At 47.0% G+C, this 20,742-nt stretch overlaps 1 protein-coding gene across 1 annotated transcript in view; it reads left to right on the top strand.

Annotated features, from left to right (window-relative positions):
• The window catches only part of CFAP65 (cilia and flagella associated protein 65), a 162,307-nt gene that overhangs the window by 52,060 nt on the left and 89,505 nt on the right, over positions 1–20,742 (top strand). Inside the window, exons 11-15 of the mRNA XM_082260096.1 lie at positions 885–1,250; positions 4,207–4,344; positions 7,931–8,176; positions 15,477–15,701; positions 19,306–19,458. Of these exons, the coding sequence (XP_082116222.1) occupies positions 885–1,250; positions 4,207–4,344; positions 7,931–8,176; positions 15,477–15,701; positions 19,306–19,458 (1,128 nt within the window). The remainder of the gene's footprint in view (positions 1–884; positions 1,251–4,206; positions 4,345–7,930; positions 8,177–15,476; positions 15,702–19,305; positions 19,459–20,742) is intronic.

Here is a 20,742-nt window from a genome sequence, read left to right as displayed (position 1 = left end):
AAAACTAGTGCAATTCCATGGATCAGTGTCAGACTGAAGAAGAAATATAGCCATTGTGATCCCATGTTTATCAGATGCATAGAGAACAATTTTGACTAACACTATAGGCGAGATTTACTAAAACTGGGCAGTACATTTGGTGCAACTCTGCAAATACCCAATCAGCTTCCAGGTTTCATTGTCAAAGCCTAAAGTGACCCTTACAAATGCCAAGTTAAGTGACTGGCCCCAGTTGATACACAGAGATGAAACTAATCCTCCTACATAAGTTGTACCTGTCTATCTGCAGTCTTTTCTTCTCTACATCCGTTCAAAATGCTGAATTTTAAAACCTGTCTGAGAGTTCAGAAAAAAGGGAGCAAAGAGCTGCAGTTGCACTCTGCAGTGCTCAATAAAGAGAGCTGTGTGAGGAGAGCTCTGAGAGCTGATTGGAGGGAAGGGACACATCCCCCTCCAGACAGCACACATGAGCTGAGCTGAGGCTGACAATCACAGGCTGTGTGCTAGATCTCCCTCCTCTGTCACCTTTTATCTCTTGGTGTCAGGAAAACTTGTCAGAAGTGATTCAGGCTGATAGCAGAGGAAGGAGGCAGCAGAGAGAAATGACACGTAGTGCTCTTAATTGAGACAAGTACACACTATAGAAAGATACGCTTTGTTCATATTTAATGTCTGAGGTTTACAACCACTTTAATTGAACAAGCTGAAGTTAGAAGCTAATTGGCTACCATGCACAGCTGCAACAGAGTGCTCCAGTTTTAGTAAATGCACCCCTGTGTATCTATATAGACATTATATTTGTAAAGGAACATTATTAAAACAGCATTTTTAATTAAATTAATCTGAAAGTAATGAAAACAAACTGAATGTTTGATTTTCTTTAGTTTGAGGACACTCCGGAGAAACACCCCCTTCCTGATGCTGCCTCTGAATACTTTAATGATGACTTCAATCATGAGGACTCTACATTGTTATCACACATTACAGCCAGCACCAGAGACTTTGATTTTGGTCGATGTGTGGGACGCACACAAGAAATGCTATCTGAACCTCTTCCTCTGTCCTTGACCAATCACACTAAGGGGAAAGTGACTGTCATGTGGACCTGCAAAGCTCACAGCCCATTCCGGGTCACCCCAGAAGTAACGGACATCCCACCACTGAAATCCACCGCCTTCAGAGTGGTCTTCCAACCCTCACAGATAAATACTTTGTATGAGGCAGAACTGGAGGGCTTCATCTTCTACAAGGTGAGCTGAGTGAGGGAGACCGAGGAAGAAAAACATAACTACAGTAGAGAACCTTCCTAAATTTACAAGTTTTAAACTAATAAAAAGTAAAAATCAAAAGGCAACTTTTGTTGCATTATTCTCCGTCCATCCAGAGCTGTCTCATGCAGTAATTCCTTTCAGCCACTAGATGTCTTTAGTAACACAGACTGCCTTACAGGGCAGAGGCCCCAGGATAGAGAGCTCTGAACAGACCCTCCCAAACGTTATTCTTCTCCCCAGCCATAGCTTCTGGGCGCCTCTTCCCCGAGATTGACTGAGGTTAGATAAGTACTCACAACCCTGAGATTGATCCTCCTATTCTATTTCCAGAAGCTTCTTCCAGAGACAGGAAGGAGCAATCAACCCCTAGTTATAGGATAGACCTAACCAGACCTGAAAAATAAATTGCTGCTCAACTGCGCTACATTTAAAATTGTGCTTGCCGGTGAAATGCTGACAAAGTTCGGTATTTCAAATTATCGATAGGTGACGCTTTAAAAGCCTTTACAGGTTACCAGTTTAGAGTGAAACATGAGCTCTGGCACTAGAATTATTGCTCTCACTCTGACTTTCGTGGTGATGCCACACACAGGGGAGATTTAAAAAAATAATTATTGCAATATGCTTAGGGGCCTGTGTGCACGTCTGCGTGTAATCAGGGGGACGGGGGTGAATTCAATTTTTTGTATTTATTTTATTTAACCACTTCCCCCCTGTCATATAGCAAAATGACGCCTACAAAATGGCTGCTCTATCCTGGCTGAGCATCATATGACGTCCAGCAGGATAGATCGCGGAGCGGCGGTCAGTGGTGCGGTGTGTCACTCTGACACACCGCATCTCCGACCCCGGTAAAGTGCCTATGACGTAGGCTCTTTACCATGTGACCAGCTGTGCCCAATCACAGCTGGTCGCAAAGTAAATAGGAAATGCCATTAATCGGCTTTCCTCAGTTTGCGCCTGACAGGCGCGAGTAGAGGAGAGCCAATCGGCGGCTCTCCTGACGGGGTGGGGGGCTCTGTGCTGGTAATCAGAGCATTGATTACCAGTGCAGACTCTTAGGGGATGCCACTAGAGCCACCAGGGATTGCCCACCCATGGCCACCAGGGATGCCCACCCATGGCCACCAGGGATGCCCGCCCATGCCACCAGGGATGCCAATCAGTGCTCAGGGAGCCTGTCAGTGCCCTCCTCATCAGTGCTGCCCATTATTGCCATCTATCAGTGCCGCCCACCAGTGCCCATCATTGCCATCTATCAGTGCCACCCACCAGTGCCCATCATTGCCTATCAGTGCCCATCGGTGCTGCCTATCAGTGCCGCCTATCAGTGCACACCAATGCTGCATATCAATGCTACCTATCAGTGCCAATCAGTGCTGTATATCAGTGCCGCCTATCAGCGCCCATCAGTGCTGCATATTAGTGCCTCATCATCAGTGCCACCCCATCAGTGCCTCCTCATCAGTGCCTGTCAGTACGGCCTTATCCCTGCTCATCAGTGCAGGAAAAAACTTATTTATTTACAAAATTTGATAACATAAACAAAAAAAAACAAAAAAACTTTTCGGTCTTTTTTTTATTTGTTTAGCAAAAAATAAAAAAACCTTGCGGTGATCAAATACCACCAAAAGAAAGCTCTATTTGTGGTAAAAGAAAAATGACATATATTGTGTTTAGGTACAGTGTTGCATGACCGTGCAGTTGTCATTCAAAATGCAATAGCGCTAAAAGCTTATAATTGGCCTGGGCAGGAAGGGGGTGAAAGTGCCCTGAAAGTGGTTGAATTTTATTTTTTTTACATTTTCTTTCTTTTTTTTTTTTCATTCAACTATATTGCTATCACAAGCAACAGCCATGTAATAGCTTGGGGAGTGACAGTCACATTTTGTTAAGAGATCAGGAGTCTATAAAACCCCTTATTCGCTCTTCTGCCCTCCAAGACAGCCAATCAAACAGAGATCTCTTTGATCGGCTGCTTTTTTGGCTGTGCCATGGAGGGGAAAACTCGAACTGAAACCGGAAGTAACGAAATCCTTGTTGCTGCTACCTTCATTCGTGACAGAGGAGATCGGGGAAGGGACGTTCCTCCTTTTCATCTAAGTGCAGCCGACCCAACCATTTACAGCAGTCCCGGCTCCCCAGTGGAACAGAAGAGCCCTGGAATGGCAGCAAGAGGGGGCCTTCTGAGTGCTGTAAAGGTGATTGGGTGGCTTGGATCACTTTAACTGGAAAGTTGGCTGACAAAAATGAAACCAGGATCATGGCTGCAACCCTTGAATAACCACATGGTCCTGAGACGCTATATATATACAGCCTAGGGACAGAAAGTGGCTAAAGTGGTTGTTAAGCCACTATATAGATTTTATCTAATCTTCTCTGTTTCCTAATACCGTGTGCCCTTGTGTGTGCTGTCTATACGTAATTTCAGAGCACCGCTAGGCACTTACGTGACCGGCTGCCTCCCTCCTCTCTCCATCTGACAGCTGCAGTGGGAGGGGCCGAGAATCCCCCCTGCTGACGTGAGGAGAGGAGGAGAGAGGCGGCCGGTCACGTGAGCGTCGTGCGGCACTCTGACATCAGGTATAGGCGGCATTTTTTAAATAAAGTGCACACACAAGAAGAACACAGGATTAGTAAATTGAGAGGATTATATAAAAATGTAAATGTTATTTTAGCCGCAGGAGTGGAGGGGCAGAGACTGTCACTAGCTGACAATCAGGGAGGGGAGGGGTGCGGATGACTGAGGCATGTAAACTGACCACGGTGTCAGGGCTCAGCAGCCATGATACGCCATGGTCAGTTTACAGATGGGAGGGCAGAGCCAGGCAGGATCAGAAAGGTAAAATGAAAATATGTATGAAGCGACTACACATTCTCATGGACCATCAGCACCATCATCATTCATATTTGGAGAATCAATCTTTATTTACAGGTTCTGCGGGATTATCGTAATGTGAAAGACGCCACTGTCTGCCCCCCTTGGTGCATTACCCTACGGGTGAGAGGCCACACCTTTGAGTTAGGACAGGAGCACTTTGTACCCAGCTGTGTTCTGGATTCTCCTCGCATGGTAAGAGCTAAAGAATCTCTGAGTAAAACATTGGACAGTATGTACTACATATACCCTTAAAGCAGAGCTGAAGGCAAAGCTTTTTCTTTAGTTTTGGATGAAGAGGTAACAGATTAGAATCCCTAACAGGTTTTTATTTCTGTCTGTGCCCCCGTCAGGTAGATTCACCCTCTCTATATGTACTGGTGACCATTATCACAGAAAATGAAAGACCATTCCAAATGTTGAATGGTCACAGAAGAGAAATAGAGGGAACATCTTCCAATAGGGCAATGGGGTAGGGTGACCACATTTCCAAACTGCCATTCAGGGACACCCCCGACAACTCCCCCCACCCGCCCAAAAAAAGATGATTTTTGATACTTTTTTTGCCAAAGCGAACAGTGGTCCCCTGTGTCACCTTCATATCCCCTCACTTGTCAGCTTCTTAACTGTCATCCACCTGTGTCACCTTCTTCTTCATTACTATTCCCTCAGTTATTGTTCCCCTGTGTCCCCCTCATATCCCCTCACTTGTCACCTTCATTACTGTCCCCCCACTTGTGTCACCTTCTTCTTCATTACTATTCCCTCAGTTATTGTTCCCCTGTGTCATCCTCATATCCCCTCACTTGTCACCTTCATTACTTTCCCCCACTTGTGTCACCTTCTTCTTCATTACTATTCCCTCAGTTATTGTTCCCCTGTGTCATCTTCATATCCCCTCACTTGTCACCTTCATTACTGTCCCCCCATTTGTGTCACCTTCTTCTTCATTACTATTCCCTCAGTTGTTGTTTCCCTGTGTCGCCTTCATGACCCCTCACTTATCACCTTCATTACTGTCCCCCACTCGTGTCACCTTCTTCTTCATTACTATTCCCTCAGTTGTTGTTCCCCTTTGTAACCTTCATTGTTCCCCTGTGCCATCCTCATATCCCCTCACTTGTCAGCTTCATTACTGTCCCCCAGTGCCGTCACTTGTGTCACCTCACCTTCTTCTTCATTACTATTCCAATCCTCATCTTCTAATATCCCCTCTGGTGAGTGGTCCACTGGTCCCACAGACAGCTGGGCCTTGGGCTGGAGCTGGAGGAAGAGAAGTCGGGGCAACCATGGATCTGAGCCAGCAGTGCAGCAGCAGCACACAGAACAAGTCTCTCCCTCTGCATGCTGCGGGGCAGTGAGCCGTGGGCGCCAGAGAAGGAGATGGGTGGAGACACTGGAGAGTGAAGAAGATCACACGAGTCCCTGCTGTGTGCAAGTAACTCCCTTTGCATGCCCTGGGCCCTGGAGAAGGAGGAGGTGGGTGGAGCGATCGCATAAGGAAGTGACTATCTGTCACAGGCTCAGCACAGCAGCGGTCGGCGGACGGTGGCTCGCGGGCTCAGATCATTCCGGGACACTGCATTGTCCCGGAATGAGGGTGATCGGGACCCGGGACAGACTCTCCAAATGCGGGACTGTCCCGGGTGATCCGGGACACGTGGTTACCCAACAATGGGGACACTGGGTCTATCAGGGATTTCCTGGCTTACGAGTTGGACTGAAACATGCTTGGGATAAACATAGATCTATACCCAAACACATATATAAAGCGTATATATATATATATATTACAAATATAAAAATATATATATAAAACAAACAAAAAGAATAGGACAGACGCGATGGACCACTTTGGGGGAGGGGGTTGCCTTTAAAAAAAACAAAAAACTATCAAGCCCCAATAAAAATAAAATACAAAATGACATGAAGAACACATAGTGTGTCCACTTTACCCCCTTCAGTAATGTACTCTGCCCCCCACACAGTAGTGTCCCTTGCTCCCCCCCCCCTACTGTAGTGTTCTCAGCTCCCCTTAACATCACCCTCCCCCTCACTGTAGTGTCTTCTGCCCCAAAAAGCAGTGTCCTCTGCCCCCCCCCCTCCCACAGTAGTGTCCTCTGCCCCTCTCCCTACCTACAGTAGTGTCCTGTCCCCCCCCCTCCCCAAAGGCAGCGTCTTCTGCCCACCTTCACTGTAGTGCACCTTCACTGTAGTGTCCTGTGCCTCCCCACATCACCCCCCACTGTAGTGTTCTCTGCCCCTCATAGCAGTGTCTTCTGCCCCCACCCCCAGCAGTGTCCTTTTCCCCAATCACATCATCCCCCCACACAAACACACACCAGTGTTTAGGTAGCACTCTCTTACCTTACAATCAGTGTACCATAGTTGCCAACATTTGAAAAAAAATTTCCAGGGACACTTTGCAGCACAGCTATCAATTACGTACCACACCCACTTCCCTGAAGCTCCGCCCAGTCTGCATAATTAATCTCCGCCTACTTATCAGATTATAGGGTCTCTTCATAAAGAGAGAATTACAGGAAATTGAAAAGGGAATTGAAAACTTGAGGCCAAAGTAGCAGAGTTGGAATAATTCTCCCATTCAGCTGCACTACTTCTGCCTAAAGTTTAAAATTCTCATCACAATTCCCTGCAATTCTAAAGTGTCAGCTTGTCGGAAGGTGCTCTGCCTCCCCCTGCTGGCGGATTTCGGGAAAGTGCACCATGCTGACACCCTGGCTTCGGTGACACGTTAAATTTGCGACAGACAAGAAGAGTGAGCGGGCAGAGAGAGAGAGAGACAACCTGCTGCCAGAACAACAACACATAGCTGGGGTGAGAGCGACACTGTGTGCAACAAAATTAAAAAAAAAAAAAAAAAAATGTTTTTTTTTTTTTTTTTTAAATGATTTACATTGTCCCTGATTAACAGGGACAGTGTAAATTACCCGGGACAGGTTCCTATTTGCTGGGATTGTCCCGGGAAAAACGGGACAGTTGGCAGGTATGGTGTACTGCAGAACGGAGAGCGGGAAGCAACACAGGACTGGATGGAGAGCAGGAGCTCTTGGAGTTAACGTTTCATATTAACAAGCTGGTGATTGGTTTCTAGGACCGCCCAGCGTTCTAGAAACCAATCACCTGCTAGTTAACTTGAAAGTTAACTCTGGCAGCTCCCGCCCTCCATCCAGTACTGTGCTGCCTCCCGCTCTCTGCTGTGAAGTGAATATGAGAGCGGTGGAGGCTGGGGGAAGGACCAGCAAAGCAGGGACATGTTCGGGATCTACCCGTCGGCTACCTACGGTCGACAGGTAGATTGTGATTGACAGCTTGTTGGCCCCGGTTATACACACTAGTACAGTATGTAAGATTTATTTCTTATTGGTATTTATATAGCACTGATAATTTACACAGCACCTTTACATACTGTACATTCACACCAGTCCCTGACCTCAATGGGCTTACTATCTATGGTCCCTGTCTCACATGCATACCTATGCATACTGGGGCCATTTTAGTCAGCAGCCAATTAACCTACAAGTATGCCTTTGGAGTATTGGAGGGAACCAGAGTACCTGGAGGAAACCCACACAAGCACAGGGAGTACATAGAACTCCATGCAGATATTGATGTGAACCAAGGGGTTCCAGTCCTGCAAGGCAGAGGTGTAACAACTAAGTTACTGTGCTGCCCTATGGTATATGTATATGTATGATGTATGCGTTATTTCAGTATGTAATATACACTACAATAACTACAGTGATCTTATGTGTTGTAGGTTTTTCCGCCAGTGAGACTAGATGAGCACACACATCGCAGTCTGCTGATAAAGAACACTGGCTCCATGATAATGACTTATGTCATAGACCAGAAGTGCTGCCCCAATGTCCAGGTAAAGCCAGCCTCCGGTCACCTGGCACCCGGGTCTCATCAAATATTGCTGGTAAGGACCAGCCCTCATGAACCTGGACTGATAAGGAACACTCTACCACTGCAGCTCAATTACAGTACTGACTTCACTCAGGTAAGAATCATTTTCTGTTGGATAGAGGCAGACGTTTGGAAAATAGGTCCTTTAAAGTGATCCTGTCCTCTCCATACCAAATATGCCCATGGGGCAGTCATATTAGCTGTCTACAGTAGCAGGATGGATTTATAATAGTTGTGATAGCTTTATAATATCTATTAGATATCAATCATTTTTGCTTCTTATCATGTGTGAACATGATCTCTAGGGCTGGCGCCAGTACTGTGCTTCCCTTTACACATGCATTCCTGCTAGCCACTGAATGCTTCAGATTTTAGCTGTGCAATCTGCTGATCAGTTGCTTGATTACATGCTATTATAGTGTGATCATGCAATTGATCAGCAGATGGCACATCTAAGTCCTCAGTACCCAATGATCATCAGGGATACATATCTAAATGGATGCCAGAATGTGTTCTTTCATATTATGTTTGAGGCAGGGTGCTGTGACATTTACAGGAGCCTACTGGCCCCATCCAACAAACTTGAATGTGCGCCAAAGCAAAGACCAGCAGAGAGACCCAGGGATGATGTCACTGGGTCTCAAAAAGATGTACAGTGCATTCAGAAAGTATTCACAGCGCTTCACTTTTTCCACATTTTGTTATGTTACAGCTTTATTCTAAAATGGACTAAATTCATCATAAGACTTGAGGCTGTAATTTGTGCCAAAGGTGCTTTAATAAAGTATTGAGCAAAGGCTGTGATACTTATCTACATGGGATTTTTTCAGTTTTTTTATTTTTAATACATTTGCAAAGATTTCAAACCAACTTCTTTTACGTTGTTATAATGGGGGATTGTTTGTAGAATTTTGAGGAAAATAATCAATTTAATCCATTTTGGAATAAGGCTGTAACATAACAAAATGAGGAAAAAGTTAATACTTTCCGGATGCACTGTATTTCTTGAACACAAAATGATTAGGTTGAACATTTTTAATTTCATGTTGATGCAGGGAGGAGAACAAAGGAAGGAATTATATGTTGGCATTACACTTCAGCTCAAATTAGGGTGACCAGACATCCCCGGTTTTGGGGGACAGTCCTTGGATTGAAGACACTGTCCCCGGTCCAATTCTGTCCCCGGTTTTGTCCCCGGATTCAGGGCTGGATTAATGTAGACAGGGCATCCCATGCTGGCTGAGAAACAGCCTGGTGGCTCAGATGCAGACGCCTCCTGCTGGACGGTCTCACTGCGGCTCCTGCTGCTGTTCAGTGGAGGAGAGGCAGAGCCAAACATTGACTGTGTGGCGGGCTGAGACTGGGAGGTGAGCAGATTAGGGGGGGTCTGTTTGTACATAGGTAAGGGTAGTGGGGGGAGCAGGAGTCAGAGCTGATGCAGCTGCATGGCGAGATGGAGAGTTTAGCTGTTGTGGGGAAGGGCTAAGAGGTGGCTGCAGAGATAATCTGTGAGAGAAGGGTGCAGAGGTGAGCTATGGATGTGGGGGCAGAAGTGTCCTCTCTGCATAGCAAACCTCTGAACCCTGTACTCTATGCCTAACACTCTCCTATATATTATGCAGTCCTGTGCCCAGCGCTCTGTGTATTATGCAGTTCTGTGTCCAGTGCTCTGTGTATTATGCAGTCCTGTGCCCAGCGCTCTGTTTTATGTAGTCCTGTACCCAGCGCTCTGTGTATTATGTACTCCTGTGCCCAGCGCTCTGTGTATTATGCACTCCTGTGCCCAGCGCTCTGTGTATTATGCAGTCCTGTACCCAGCACTCTGTGTATTATGTACTCCTGTACCCAGCACTCTGTGTATTATGCAGCCCTGTGCCCAGCGCTCTGTGTATTATGTAGTCCTGTACCCAGAACTCTGTGTATTATGCAGCCCTGTGCCCAGAACTTTGTGTATTATGCAGTTCTGTGTCCAGTTCTCTGTGTACTATGCAGTTCTGTACCCAGCGCTCTGTGTATTATGTAGTCCTGTGCCCAGCGCTCTGTTTTATGTAGTCCTGTACCCAGCACGCTGTGTATTATGCAGTCCTGTACCCAGCGCTCTGTGTATTATGCAGTCATGTACCCAGCGCTCTGTGTATTATGTAGTCCTGTGCCCAGCGCTCTGTGTATTATATAGTTCTGTACCCAGCGCTCTGTGTATTATGTAGTCCTGTACCCAGAACTCTGTGTATTATGCAGCCCTGTGCCCAGCGCTCTGTGTATTATGTAGTCCTGTACCCAGCGCTCTGTGTATTATGTAGTCCTGTACCCAGCGCTCTGTGTATTATGCAGCCCTGTGCCCAGCGCTCTGTGTATTATGTAGTCCTGTACCCAGCGCTCTGTGTATTATGTAGTCCTGTACCCAGCGCTCTGTGTATTATGCAGCCCTGTGCCCAGCGCTCTGTGTATTATGTAGTCCTGTACCCAGCGCTCTGTGTATTATGTAGTCCTGTACCCAGCGCTCTGTGTATTATGCAGCCCTGTGCCCAGCGCTCTATTTATTATGCAGTCCTTTGCTATTTGCCAATAAAAAAAAAAAAATATGTCCCCGGATTTCATTTAAAAATCTGGTCATTAAATGCTTAAGTTGGCTCCTGCTGTCTGCTATTACTTTCTTCTCTGCAGGCTCCCAGTCTGTACGGACCCGTGGGAGCTCTGCATCTAAAGCAGACAACATTCTGGCTGCACCATTGCATTATGACTTTACCAATGAAATAATAACCGCAAAACACAGCTGGTGACAAAATCATCGGTACCTGTATAAAAGGGCAGGGCTGTCTTCAAAGTGATTGTAAAGTCTTGTTTTTTTTTTTTTTAATAACAAACATGTTATACTTACCTGCTCTGTGTAATGGTTTTGCACAGGGCAGCTCAAATCCTCCTCTTCTCGGGTCCCTCTTCACTGCTCCTGGCCCCTCCCTTCTGTCGAGTGCCCCCACAACAAGCAGCTTGCTATGGGGGCACCCGAGCCGAGCTGCAGCTACGTGTGTCCATTCAGACACAGAGCTGCTGTTTGGCCCACCCCTCTCTCTCCTGATTGGCTAACTGACTTTGATTGACAGCAGCAGGAGCCAATGGCCCTGCTGCTGTGTCTCAGCTAATCAGGAGGGAGTGTCCCAATTGGCCGAGAGACTCGTGGACATCGCTGGATAGAGATGGGACTCAGGTAAGTATCAGGGGTGCTGGGGCGGCTGTTACACAGAAGGTTTTTTTATCTTAATGCATAGAATGCATTAAGATAAAAAAAAAAAAATCTGCCTTTACAACTCCTTTATTATTGATTGGGCCCTGGGCAAACATTTTTTTGGCGCCCCCCATGAAATTTCGCTCACACATTACACAGGACCCCCTCCCCATACTACCCCCATCATTACACAGGACCCCCTCCCCCATACTACCCCCATTATTACATAGGACCCCCTGCCCCATACTATCCCCATCATTACACAGGACCCCCTGCCCCATACTATCCCCATCATGACACAGGACCCCCTCCCCCATACTACCCCCATTATTACATAGGACCCCCTGCCTCATACTATCCCCATCATTACACAGGACCCCCTGCCCCATACTATCCCCATCATTACACAGGACCCTCTCCCCCATACTATCCCCATCATTACACAGGACCCTCTCCCCATACTATTCCCATCATTACAAGGGACCCTCTCTCCCATACTATTCCCATCATTACACAGGACCCTCTCCCCATACTATTCCCATCATTACAAGGGACCCTCTCTCCCATACTATCCCCATCATTACACAGGACCCTCTTCCCCCATACTATCCCCATCATTACACAGGACCCTCTCCCCATACTATTCCCATCATTACACAGGACACTCTCCCCCATACTATCCCCATAATTACACAGGACCCTCTCTCCCATACTATCCCCATCATTACACAGGACCCTCTCCCCATACTATTCCCATCATTACACAGGACCCTCTCTCCCATACTATCCCCATCATTACACAGGACCCTCTCTCCCATACTATCCCCATCATTACACAGGACCCTCTCCCCATACTATCCCCATCATTACACAGGACCTTCTCCCCCATACTATCCCCATCATTACACAGGACCCTCTCTCCATACTATCCCCATCATTACACAGGACCCTCTCCCCCATACTATCCCCATCATTACACAGGACCCTCTCTCCCATACTATCCCCATCATTACACAGGACCCTCTCCCCATACTATTCCCATCATTACACAGGACCCTCTCCCCCATACTATCCCCATCATTAGACAGGACCCTCTTCCCCCATACTATCCTCATCATTACACAGGACCCTCTCCCCCATACTATCCCCATCATTACACAGGACCCTCTCCCCATACTATCCCCATCATTACACAGGACCCTCTCCCCCATACTATCCCCATCATTACACAGGACCCTCTCTCCCATACTATCCCCATCATTACACAGGACCCTCTCCCCATACTATTCCCATCATTACACAGGACCCTCTCCCCCATACTATCCCCATCATTACACAGGACCCTCTTCCCCCATACTATCCCCATTATTACACAGGACCCTCTCCCCATACTATCCCCATCATTACACAGGACCCTCTCCCCATACTATTCCCATCATTACACAGGACCCTCTCCCCCATACTATCCCCATCATTACACAGGACCCTCTCCCCATACTATTCCCATCATTACACAGGACCCTCTCCCCCATACTATCCCCATCATTACACAGGACCCTCTCTCCCATACTATCCCCATCATTACACAGGACCCTCTCTCCCATACTATCCCCATCATTACACAGGACCCTCTCCCCCATACTATCCCCATCATTACACAGGACCCTCTCCCCATACTATCCCCATCATTACACAGGACCCTCTCCCCCACACTATCCCCATCATTACACAGGACACCCTGCCCCATACTATCCCCATCATTACACAGGACCCCCTGCCCCATACTATCCCCATCATTACACAGGACCCTCTCTCCCATACTATCCCCATCATTACACAGGACCCTCTCCCCCATACTATCCCCATCATTACACAGGACCCTCTCTCCCATACTATCCCCATCATTACACAGGACCCTCTCCCCACGCTATCCCCATCATTACACAGGACCCTCTCCCCCATACTATCCCTATCTCCCATACTATCCCCATCATTACACAGGACCCTCTCCCCCATACTATCCCCATCATTACACAGGACCCTCTCCCCCATACTATCCCCATCATTACACAGGACCCTCTCTCCCATACTATCCCCATCATTACACAGGACCCTCTCCCCATGCTATCCCCATCATTACACAGGACCCTCTCCCCCATACTATCCCCATCATTACACAGGACCCCCTGCCCCATACTATCCCCATCATTACACAGGACCCCCTGCCCCATACTATTCCCATCATTACACAGGACCCTCTCCCCATACTATCCCCATCATTACACAGGACCCTCTCCCCATACTATTCCCATCATTACACAGGACCCTCTCCCCCATACTATCCCCATCATTACACAGGACCCTCTCCCCATACTATTCCCATCATTACACAGGACCCTCTCCCCCATACTATCCCCATCATTACACAGGACCCTCTCCCCCATACTATCCCCATCATTACACAGGACCCTCTCCCCATACTATTCCCATCATTACACAGGACCCTCTCCCCCATACTATCCCCATCATTACACAGGACCCTCTCTCCCATACTATCCCCATCATTACACAGGACCCTCTCCCCCATACTATCCCCATCATTACACAGGACCCTCTCTCCCATATTATCCCCATCATTACACAGGACCCTCTCCCCATACTATCCCCATCATTACACAGGACCCTCTCCCCCACACTATCCCCATCATTACACAGGACTCCCTGCCCCATACTATCCCCATCATTACACAGGACCCCCTGCCCCATACTATCCCCATCATTACACAGGACCCTCTCTCCCATACTATCCCCATCATTACACAGGACCCTCTCCCCCATACTATCCCCATCATTACACAGGACCCTCTCTCCCATACTATCCCCATCATTACACAGGACCCTCTCCCCACGCTATCCCCATCATTACACAGGACCCTCTCCCCCATACTATCCCTATCTCCCATACTATCCCCATCATTACACAGGACCCTCTCCCCCATACTATCCCCATCATTACACAGGACCCTCTCCCCCATACTATCCCCATCATTACACAGGACCCTCTCTCCCATACTATCCCCATCATTACACAGGACCCTCTCCCCATGCTATCCCCATCATTACACAGGACCCTCTCCCCCATACTATCCCCATCATTACACAGGACCCCCTGCCCCATACTATCCCCATCATTACACAGGACCCCCTGCCCCATACTATTCCCATCATTACACAGGACCCTCTCCCCATACTATCCCCATCATTACACAGGACCCTCTCCCCCATACTATCCCCATCATTACACAGGACCCTCTCTCCCATACTATCCCCATCATTACACAGGACCCTCTCTCCCATACTATCCCCATCATTACACAGGACCCTCTCTCCCATACTATCCCCATCATTACACAGGACCCTCTCCCCATACTATTGCCATCATTACACAGGACCCTCTCCCCCATACTATCCCCATCATTACACAGGACCCTCTCCCCCATACTATCCCCATCATTACACAGGACCCTCTCCCCCATACCATCCCCATCATTACACAGGACCCTCTCCCCATACTATTCCCATCATTACACAGGACCCTCTCCCCCATACTATCCCCATCATTAGACAGGACCCTCTTCCCCCATACTATCCTCATCATTACACAGGATCCCCTTCCCCTCCCTCCACAGACCCCTGCATTGACTGCCCCCCCCCCCCCCCCACCAGTAGTCTAACCTTGATAGTGTCTAGAAGATGTCAAGCAAAGAAGTTCTTCCGTGGACCAGTGGTCTGTGGCTTGTTGAACATGGTGGGGAAGAGGGGTCAGTGTGACTGTGCCCAGGACTGGCAGGCACTCTCCCTGGACAGGGTTTACCTTACTTTTCTGGCCAATCACCACACAGGCTGCAGATATAACACCCAACCCATTACCATCGCTCCCAACTCCTGAGTGACAGCCAACTACACTTATCAACTATTTACGGGCAACGTAGGCTCAAGGGGCAGCTCAGCTGCTTTGGGCCCCACAACAAAGACCAGGCCCAAGGCAGCTCTCCCTTTTGCCCCATGTTAAAGATAGCCCTGTGAAAGGGTGTTGCCATCTATCTGTGTATAAGACTGACTGATTTCTGATTGCAGTTTTGCTAATTGTATTTTTTTTTCTGTTTTGAAGGACATTGTTCTGTTTTGTAGAGCTGAAACCCCTGAACTCGACCTAGAAAAGGAAGGAAGACTTTACTTTAAACCGACCTATGTGGGGACAGAGTCTGAGAGCTCCTACTCTGTGAAGAACTGCTGCAGAGTCCCGCTGAACTTTGAGTGGAAGATCCCACAAGCCGACCTATCCTATATCTCAGTCAGTCCTCGCAAGGGAATTATTAGACCGAATGAGACCCTGGTAAGACGCGATGTCAGACAGCACTTCAGTATATATGCTATCTCTTAGGATACTGCTGTTTATTAGTTTAGGTACTATATACCGATCAGCCATAACATTATGACTACACACCCAATATTGAGTAGGTCCCCCTTTTGCCACCAAAACAGCCCTGACCCATCGAGGCATGGATTCCAAAGTAGCATCTATATGAATGACAGGACTCAAAGTATCCCAGCAGGACATGGCCCAAAGCATCACACTGCCTCCACCAGCCTGCCTTGTTTCCATATACTGCATTCTAATGCCATCTTTTCCCCAGGTAAGCGACGCACCCAGCATCTTGCCATCCACATGATGTAGAAGAAAATGTGATTTTTCAGACCAGGCCACCTTCTGCCATTGTTCTGTGGTCCAGTTCTGATGCTCACTTGCCCATTGTAGGATCTTTTGGCTGTGGACATGGGTCAGAATGGACACCCTGACTGGTTTGTGGCTACACAGCCACATACAGAACAAACAGCGATGCGGTGTGTGTTCTGACACCTTTCTATTGGAACCAGAATTTACTTTTTTTCACCAATTTGAGCTCTTCTATTGGATCGGACTACACAGGCCAGCCTTCCCTCCCCATGAGCATCAGCGAGCCTTGGCGGCCCATGACCCTGTCACCAGTTCACCAGTTTTCCATCCTTGGACCACATTTGGTCAGTCCTGACCACTGCAGACCGGAAACATCCCACAAGAGCTGCAGTTTTGGAGTTGCTCTAACCCAGTCATCTAACCATTACAATTTGGCCCTTGTCAAAGTCGCTCAAATCCTTAATGTAGAACTCGAGGTAAAACTTTTTTTTTCATTTTGGATAGATCAAAGGAGGGTTATAACCCCTGTCAGATTTCCCTTCACTTCCTGTCTCATAGCCAAAGTGTGAGAAGAAATCCCTGTATATCAAGGGAAATTCTTGGGGACCCCCAGGTCACCAGAACTAGTGTACCCATTGGAAGATTTACTCTCTAATATTTTTCTGGGGACAACCCAAAATTTGGCTAATTTCTTTCACTTTCACTTTCAATGATAATGTTAAACTGGGGAACAGACAGCAATAAAAACTGGTATGTGTTCTAATCCATCTCTACTGTATCCAAAACTAAAAGAGTTTTGCCTTTAGTTATATTTTAAGCTTGCCCATTGTTTTCTGCTTTTAACACATCACAAACTTCAGGGACAACATGTTCACTTGCTATCTAATATATCCCACCCACTTTCAGATGCCATTGTAACAAAATACTCATTGGGGTGGATTTATTCAAATAGACTGTGCACTTTGCTAGTGCAAGATGCATCTCTGCAAGTGCAGTTGCTCCAGAGCTTAGTAAATGAGGTAAAGCTTTAATTTGCAAAGAATACAAAATCACGTGCAAGGAAAAAAAAAAACAGCATTTCTGCTTGTACTTGATTGGATGATGGAAGTCAGCAGAACTTCCCCTGATTTACCAAGCTCTGTAGCAACTACACTTTCAGAGTGCATAGTCTGTTCGCCTTTAATAAAACAACCCCAATGTTATTCACGTTACATGTCAGTGGTCATATTATTATGGCTGAATGTTGTATATTACTTAACCTCTTCCTGCCGGTCATACGCATATATGCAGCCTTTCGGCGGATGGGCTTCATCGCCGAGAGGCCCCATATATGTGGCCCCAGGGCTTATTTTCTCAGAAAAAAGGTGCAGGAACTCAACCACATACCCCCCCCCCCCCCCAAAACCCCCTCTTAAAACTGGTCAAAATTTCAGTGGGAGGTTCTTAAAGGGGAATCAAATACCAAGAGTGCATTATGTACAGAGTCCAGAGTTTGGGAGTGTGCCAGGTATACAGTGCAGAGTTCAGGAGTGTGCTATGTATACAGTGCAGAGTTCAGGAGTGTGCTATGTATACAGTGCAGAGTTCAGGAGTGTGCTATGTATACAGTGCAGAGTTCAGGAGTGTGCTACTTATACAGTGCAGAGTTCAGGAGTGTGCTATGTATACAGTGCAGAGTTCAGGAGTGTGCTATGTATAGAGTGCAGAGTTCAGGAGTGTGCTATGTATACAGTGCAGAGTTCAGGAGTGTGCTATGTATACAGTGCAGAGTTCAGGAGTGTGCTACTTATACAGTGCAGAGTTCAGGAGTGTGCTATGTATACAGTGCAGAGTTCAGGAGTGTGCTACGTATACATTGCAGAGTTCAGGAGTGTGCTATGTATACAGTGCAGATTTCAGGAGTGTGCTACGTATACAGTGCAGATTTCAGGAGTGTGCTATGTATACAGTGCAGAGTTCAGGACTGTGCTGTGAACTGAGTTCAGGGATGCATTACACATCTCACTTTTACCCTTCTTCTTCTCTAGTACCTCCCCTCACACTGTAGATGGCTTTGCCTCTCTTACTTGCAGAGAGATCATCCAGTGGAGGTGTCAGCATTCGCACTGCTCCCCAGGTATCGGCATCTCTTTTGTCCCCATACTGCTCTTGGAAAACACAGGAAGCCAGACCTCTGTGTTTTTTTAAAAGTGATAGCGGTGAGCAGGTAGCAGAGGGCCTGAGCCAAAGGTGGGGGAACTGAGTTCCACCAATTTCCAGCTGAAAAAAAGCCCAGTGTGGCCCTTTCTGGGGTGGGAGCACAGAACTGAACTGTGCCCACAGTTACCATCGGGTACGGTAAAGCTCCCGATTCATACTTGCTATTGGGACCTTTGTGATCATGTGACCGCTGTCGCAGCCAATCACATTGGTCACATGGTGGGAATGCCCGCCTTCCGGTGTTCAATCAGAATCGGCGACCCGTCAGGTTAGGTAACAGAAGCGACAGTCCGGCCCCTAAATACTTACTGCGCATGCGTAGCAGGTTTGCTATGTGACAGAACACTTGCATTTAGAAGGCAGCAGCAGACATGTTACTACACCCAGCTACGTCTTGAATTTCTCAATCATTTTACCAAAAAAATGAGTGGATATACATAAATACAGTCTATTGACATCCGTGATGCTATTTTGATGGTTCAATTTTGAAAGAAGCTGGACGGCAGCAGTAGGAAGGTGACGGAGGCCATCTTGTATACCCCGCGCTGGTCAGCGCTAAACCTTTAGGCATTTGAAATGTAACATGAAAACAGTTTGACAGATCTCAATATACTATAATGATTTATATACGCTCGCTTTATTCGTTAAATGACTGTGAAATTCAAGACATAGCTGGGTGTGGTAAGATGTCTGCTGGCGCCTTATTACTGCAGGTGTTCTGTCAGATTATCAAATCTGCGCATGCGCAGTAAGTATTCAGGTAATGGAACGTCACTTCCGTTACCAAACCTGACGGGTCGCCTATTCTGACCGAACACCAGCATTTAGAACTTCTTAAAGGTCCGGAAGATGGCGGCGAGGAAGGGATACTGTAATGTGGCCATAATTCTGTAAGCTCATTTTGGTAGGGACTGTTGGTCGCTATAAAGTTCTGTAAAATCACTCAACGCTTTTAATTAATTATAAATACGCAAACAGAAGAATGATCATATATGATGGGGTATAGAGTGGAGATATTTGTTTTCTATCTGAAATAAGACACAATATATTTTGTCCCTGGCAGTCACAGACTTGGTCATTTGTTCCACAAGATGAAAGAAATTACTTTATTAAAGCTACGGTACTGTCTTGGCCAGCTGATGAATCCTCCGAACCTGTATCGAGAAGTCGTTACACCCTGCGTATCACCGGAGAGGGCTGCAGGGGAACATTGTCAGTAAGTACAGCTATAATGGAATATGTAATAACGAGGTCTATATTTTCTTTGTGAAATAATTTTTTAATTGTTTTGTCTACTAAACAGTGTTCCCTTAGGCTCCATTCACATTAGTGCGTCTCCAAAGTCACACGATTTCCAGTACGACTTTGGAGCGCGACTTTTGGTGTGATTTTAATCCGACTTTACATTTTTACATAGTTAGTCAAGTCCATCTAGCTCAACAAATTAAAAATAAAAAAAACCCAACCATATAACCCCATATACACAATCCTATACCCGCTGTTGATCCAGAGAAGGGTGAAACCCCCCCAGCAAAGCATGATCCAATTTGCTACAGCAGGGTAAAAAATTCCTTCCTGATCCCCCGAGAGGCAATGGGATATTCCCCCGATCAACTTTACCTATAAATTCTAGTACCCAGTTATATTATGTACATTTAGGAAAGAATCCAGGCCTTTTTTAAAGCAATCTAGTGAGCTGGCCAGAACCACCTCTGGAGGGAGTCTATTCCACATTTTCACAGCTCTTACTGTGAAGAAACCTTTCCGTATTTGGAGACAAAATCTGTTTTCCTCTAGACGTAAAGAGTGCCCTCTTGTCCTCTGTGATGACTTTAAAGTGAATAACTCAACACCAAGTTCACTATATGGACCCCTTATGTGTTTATACATGTTGATCATATCACCCCTTAATCTCAGGGCTGGCGCTACCTGTAAGCCGCCTAGGGCGCAACTTAGCAGGGGGCGTCGGCATACTGCACCCGGAATCAGTAATGGACCAGCCTCCGGCCGGTGCAGCACTCCTCATGCTATGCAGCTTGAGCGCTACAGCAAGCCACGCTATGTGAGGACCTCCAGCGTCGCCAAAATCCCCATAGGAAAGCATTGAATAATGCTTTCCTATGGGGAGGGTTAATGCGCGTGCGCGGCCATTGCTGCGCATTCGCATTAGGTCTCCGCCGCCGGCTGAGGTCAGCGGGGGAGGAGAGTAGGTGGAGCCTGACCCAGTGCCAAGGTAAGTCACTGAAGGGGTTTTCACCCCTTCAGAAACTTGGAATGGGGGGTGGGAGGGAAAGGGGCACTACAGGGTCCTGCAGTGCCAGGAAAACTAATATATGTTTTCCAGGGGGTGGCAATTTTTTATTTTGCCAAGGGCGGCAAAAATCCTTGCACCGGCCCTGCCTAATCTCCTCTCAAGAGAGGATAAATTCAGTTCCTCTAATCTTTCCTCATAGCTGAGCTCCTCCATGCCTCTTATCAGTTTGGTTGTCCTTCTCTGCAC

This window comes from Pelophylax lessonae, assembly GCF_965119305.1.
Source record: "Pelophylax lessonae genome assembly, chromosome: 6".
Lineage (NCBI taxonomy): Eukaryota > Metazoa > Chordata > Amphibia > Anura > Ranidae > Pelophylax > Pelophylax lessonae.
Note: the sequence above shows the minus strand (reverse complement) of the source record. Positions and strands in the feature narration are given on the sequence as shown.